The sequence below is a fragment of the Perna viridis genome, chromosome 6, assembly GCF_037379345.1.
Source record: "Perna viridis isolate PV_CMFRI_1.1 ecotype Kerala chromosome 6, ASM3737934v1, whole genome shotgun sequence".
Lineage (NCBI taxonomy): Eukaryota > Metazoa > Mollusca > Bivalvia > Mytilida > Mytilidae > Perna > Perna viridis.
Window position 1 is genome coordinate 18,522,609 of NC_142450.1, and position 6,000 is coordinate 18,528,608.

At 33.4% G+C, this 6,000-nt stretch overlaps 1 protein-coding gene across 1 annotated transcript; it reads left to right on the top strand.

Annotated features, from left to right (window-relative positions):
• The first annotated feature begins 2,359 nt into the window (after positions 1 to 2,359).
• Positions 2,360 to 5,702, top strand: LOC148613929 (heavy metal-binding protein HIP-like). The gene is made up of 3 exons (XM_088587640.1): positions 2,360 to 2,621; positions 2,933 to 3,082; positions 5,214 to 5,702. The coding sequence occupies exons 1-3, from the start codon at positions 2,414 to 2,416 to the stop codon at positions 5,612 to 5,614; spliced, it is 759 nt and encodes a 252-aa protein (XP_088443766.1). The 5' UTR covers positions 2,360 to 2,413; the 3' UTR covers positions 5,615 to 5,702.
• Positions 5,703 to 6,000: the final 298 nt, after the last annotated feature.

Genomic DNA, 6,000 nt, shown 5'->3' on the forward strand with positions numbered 1-6,000 from the left:
TCTTGTTAATTTGTCATGCATATTTGATTTACAATTAATTCACCCCACTTATCTGTGCCTTGTCTTTTAATTAACCAACATCGATGATGACATCTCATAGAAATAATAAGATAATAGTGTAAATGGTGTACCACATGCTGCTATTGAAATAGGGTAGAACAAATCTTTATCAGTGTGGGTATTGTCCTGCACACGTGTACAAGAGGCATACACTATTGTGAAGACGATTCAAAGAACTGGATGACATCTCATAGAAATAATAAGATAATAGTGTAAATGGTGTACCACATGCTGCTATTGAAATAGTTTAGAACAAATCTTTATCAGTGTGGGTATTGTCCTGCACATGTGTACAAGAGGCATACACTATTATGAAGACGATTCAAAGAACTGGATCTGTCCAATAAGATGTGAGTACAATTCTTTGTAATTAAAAGAGCCAAAGTACTTTGAATAAAAACTAGTCTGTGTAACCTTGATTTATAAACATAGCTGGTCAATTAGTCATTTTACGATTTCCCAGTCACTAAACAACATCACGCTGTGAAGACAAACACTCAAGTGATTTCTGATTTTGTTTTACTTTTGTTTTTGTAATACCCCGAAAATGTGTACTGCTACGGAAAATGTATGTTTCTCCGTTTCCTTTTTTCCGTTTGCATAATATTGATTCAATTGTATATCCGGAATGACAAAGTGAACATGTCAAAATTTATATCACACAATTAGGTGTTGACCCTGTACGGAGTAAGTTTTTAATTTTTTATTATTTTTTATGATAGACACATTTCTCAGTGAATTAATTGATATGTTTATATTGCCGTATTTTGTATAAATAGGCGTCATTTGAGCGTCACAAAGAACATCCTATATCCTGGTGTCATTGGTTCTCGATAGCATATCAATGTCGTTTACATGTTACCCTGGAGTGTTCATATAACAACTCATACGTTATGCCAGAGCTTGCCAAAACTACGCAGACTTTTTGTATCGCGCTACAACTCTAACAAATAAGCTTCTGGAACAGGGTTATGTTGAAGTCATCACTACAGAAGTTTTATGGTCGTCATCATGAACTCGTGGATTGTTATGGTGTATCCATCTGCACCATGAAAACTGATTTATTCAACGAGTCATAGTTTTCCTTTCCTCGTTTGTTTACCCCGGACTTGACTTTTTATGAGCAACTCGGCGGGTGATTCTAGAAAAGCAGAGGACGCTTACCCGACCGGTGCACCTGGTCCATGTTCCCAGTTTTTAGTGGAGTCCGAGTTGCTTATTTGCTTTTGTTACTTTGTATGTTTGATTTTCGTTACTATCTGTTCTTTGTTGTGTGTGTCTGTTTTCCATATCTGGTCTTTATCCCTGAATTACATCCTTTTGATTACCGATATAACCCAGCCCCGTGCAGGTCCGGGTGTTAAAAGAATAGCCCAGCAGCAGCGCTAAGCTTGTCGTAAAAGGCGACTAAATAGTGCTCAGAAACCTAGCCGGGGGCTAGTCGCTCTGCCCACAGAGCAACTGGGATGTGTGCCCCAGGTGGTGGAATGGGGTACCCCTGGCGTGTTACATGCTGGGGTTGTCAGGCTATAATACGGAAAACCTGACCGCAAACCATAGTGGTGCACCGTGTTTGGAAAGATGCCACGTTCCTCGCACGTTAAAGAACCCTGCTGTGGTATTCGATAGGAGTAGGAACCTTTGCGCTCCACCACAGGAGGCTAAATTGCCCGACCTTACCCATTCCCCTTATTCCAGTGGCAATCAGAATTTGTCGACCCTATTATCCTTGTGACCCATCCTTTTTTTTTTTTCATTTCATATTCATTCTATCATCCATTTCATGTTCATTGTCTGAATATAGCTGAAATATTGCTGCTCGGACGTTAAACCCCAACAAACAAACAAACCGATATAACCTTGGTTCCCTTGATTACTCTTGCATGTGTGGAAAGCCAAATTGACACTAATTTTTAAACATTTACATTACACAAATCATCAAAATTGGGTTCATAACATTGAACATGTTCTGTTAGTTTTGAATATTATGATTTCTTGCATATTTATGTTTGTAAAATTGCTTTGTTTTGTTGTTTGAAGTTCATTATTAACCATTTATAACAATAAGCCTGTGTCACGTTTGAATTCGATCCCCGTACTATCCATTTATACCATATTTTTGCAGTTTGACCATTATTTTAGGCGTAAAAATTCAAACAATCGATATAAATTGATTCAGTACATGAGTACTTTGACTTTTATTTTGTTATGATAGAACATTAGTGGACTTAGTTTGTACGCATTTAAAATCATTGAATGTCGAGTTGATATCATCAAAATCAAGGCTTAACCGTTTATCTTCAAGATAAGACTTAGACGTTCCATTTTTAACAGTTCTGACACGCTAAAGGATATGAATTCATTGGTGTTGAAATATTTTGTCATTTTTAACTTCTTTTTTATTTCTGTTTATAAGGCAACAAGAGACGACACATATGTAACCTACAAGGAGTTAGATGAAATAAAGTCCAGTATACACCAGATCAGTACTGAGAAAGACGAGCTAATTAGAAAGCAGTCAAATGAACTGAAGGAGTTGAAACAGATGGTCGTTGATCATGGTCAGTTTGACTAAAATATCTTTTGTACAGCTAAGTGATAGGTATCATTGTTATGCTGTTGAAAATTGTGTCCGCAGTACTTGTGTCAAGGACTTAAACACTAAAAATTGGGATGGAAACTAAAACAATCTACAACAAATATTAATAAAACAATACTATGGAAAACCTCAACATTAATTTACACAGTTGTAAATATTTCACATTACACCCCACTTCCTTATTTAGTGTTTTGGTAGTTAAAATTTCAAAACACGTCATATAATGTAACAATGTGGTTGTTTTCTAATAAGTTGTTTTTATCTGTAAAGCAGAAATTGAAAATGGCATGTTAAGAAGGAAACTTCATGAAAATGTTCAAGTTGTAACAAAGAGGTTCTTGGAATTGAATAATACTGTATCCCAACTACAGAGTGGAATGGAACTCATGTCTAAGGCAAAAAGCGTTGTTAAACGAAACACAGGTTTGTTGACGTATTCAAAATGTTAAGTAGCAGTTATTGTAAAAATGTCGCAAATTTTGTAATATGTGATGCATGTTCATCTCAAAAAGGCTACACATTCTTATTTTCGGTTATTACGTTGTTTTAATGGTCTTTATAATGAAGTTTATGACTATTTTTTTCATTCTGTCTGCCCGTAAGAGATAATTCATATTTAAATTTCAAAAGTGTCTATTTCATTTCAGTGTCATACATAGAGTAAGCACTCTCTATTTTGAATTATACAGTACATACATATATATACTGTAAAACTTGAGATCATGGGTTCTATGAAATGAAACATATAAATTTATGTTAACTTTAACATTTTAAACGAAATATTGAACATTAAAATATGTAAGCTTTCTAACCATTTATCACATTTTGTATGATTTTTAGGTGGAAAGCTACGCACGCTTTATCACTTTAAGTCATACTTTGTCTAAAATCACACCAGGTACAAACATGTTCCATGGGCTACGTTGTTAAGTTCTAATGTGAAGTTCAAATAGAAAATATGATACAAAATTGGTTTTGTACGAGTAGATTTCATATTAAAAAGCATGTAAACTTGAATAAAAATAAGTGTTTTGTGAATTTAAATGCAGCTTAATAGGGTTGTGGGTAATACGTAGAAATCGGCGAGTAGTTATCGGTTTTATGTGATAGTTCATATTGCCAGTGCTATAGTTTTGTATGTCATGTCTTGTTTTCCTTATTTTTATATCGAATCTATTTTATTTGATTCTCTACATTCTGTATGTATATTGTTCTGTTGTGTGTTTTTGCATTAATGTTTTTTGGATCTTGATGTGTCTAAACTATACCACTGCTGACGTTTTGGTATTTCTCTTTGCTGATATCAACACACAATTTTACACAAATGCAACTTATATTTTAGAGATAAGTTATGCACTGTTAAAGGTATACAGCTATTTTAGTGTTTGTTTAAATGCTTGATTTTATTTAATTATTTAACTATTTGTAAGCACACAAGTTCAGCAAATGTAAATATTACTTTAAGGCAGTACAACCATCGCTATCCACACTTTTAGTCTTAATATAATTGCAAGTAGAAAAAATAATTGACTGCAACATGACTACAAAAATCTTGAGAAATGTTTTCATCAGAAAAAAAACCAAATCAGTGTATATGTATATTAACTTCAAATAAAACAACAGTTTTCTCAATGAGGATATACACTCCAGTTCTTAAATCTAAACAAAACGTAGTAGTATATAATGTTTCTAAATATCGATACTTGCATTGCTGAAAGAAAATGAGATTTGCTTAAATTGCCGCTTTATTTTTTTACTTGTTAATATCAGAGAAAATATTTAAGCTTCAATACAAATAGACAATATAAGCTTAACAATGACATGACTAAGATTCCATTAAATCGGGATGATTCACAAACATAATGTAGACATAACAAATTTAAGTTTACTATAAAACCTGAAGATTAAAAAACACAAGACGGCTAAGACAACTAGCACAAATATAGTCATTGTAATGATAAGTCCGTAAAAAATATCTTAAAATTTCATCTGGTTCGCTAGATGAGTAAACATGTCCTGCTCTGTCAGGAATAATCATGCATATTGCAAACTGGCCAATTATATCAAAGTCATTTTTCGCTCTAAATATCACATTAATATACAAATCACATTCATCACTGAAACGGTATTAGCTATAAAATGTATACTATATATCCTCAAGATTTTAGTAAACTTCGAAAATACTAATGTTCGTGGGGTTCCAATTTCGTAATTGTCGTGAGTAGGTCAAACCACGATACTTAGTTTAGTTCCCTACGAAAATGAATTTTTTATTGATGAGTATACTGAAAACCAAAACCCCAAGAATCAACGAACATGTGCTTCTTCCCTAATCTACGAAAATTGGTGCCCACGAGTTTAAGTATTTTCACAGTATTGCCACAAAGATAGGGGATGTTGTTGAGTATTGGACTTGATTGGAAAAAACAAATATAACTTTAGGTTAAGATTAAAGATGCGTAATACACTCTAGCAACGATGATGCAAAGTGTGATTCATGGGTCTAAAATAATATACAAATTTATTATTAAAATCCAAGTCATTTTTTTTTCAGACTCACCTGTTGCATTTTACGCACTTGTTAAAGAACCTATTTTGAATCTCGGCGATAATCAAGAAATACATTTCCTAATTGTTGCGTCAGACACACATAATGCATTCGACGGACCAACAAGTGTATTCACGTGTCCAGAAAGTGGTTACTACTTCTTCATACTATCAATTATGACATATCCTGGAACCCACATCGAAGCCATTATCCTCCATGACGGAGACAAGTTTGCATATGTTCATTCACAGGGAGGATCGTCTTCATATGACCAGGGTACAACTGGTGCAGTAGAATATGTAAATGCTGGAGATAAGATTTGGGTTACCGTACACGACGATGTCCATATTGGATCGGGGAAAATGATTTTCAGCCATTATTCAACATTTTCTGGTTTCAAAATTTAACTCAAATTCCAATATAGATTTTATTTTGAAAAATGTAGATGTAAGAGTTTTCATATTCATTAAAAGAAACTATTTCAGGTTTTACAAATCTTTATGGTTGAATCTAAAGATGGGTCTAGTGTCTCAATTATAACTTCTTGGTTGGCATTTATTTTAATATACACAAAAAGTTAGTAAATCCTAAAATTTGGGTTGATTTTTATTTCATTTTTTTTTTCATATAAAACTGCAATTTTCGTTCATCATAGAAGAAAAACTAACTGTTAAATTGAAGGGCATTTGTTGTTGTAACGAATCTTAAGTCCTGTTTGTACAAGTAAGGCTACATAACTATTTCATTTGATATTGGGTAATGATGTAGCTAAGTGTAGAGGTGTAATAAGACT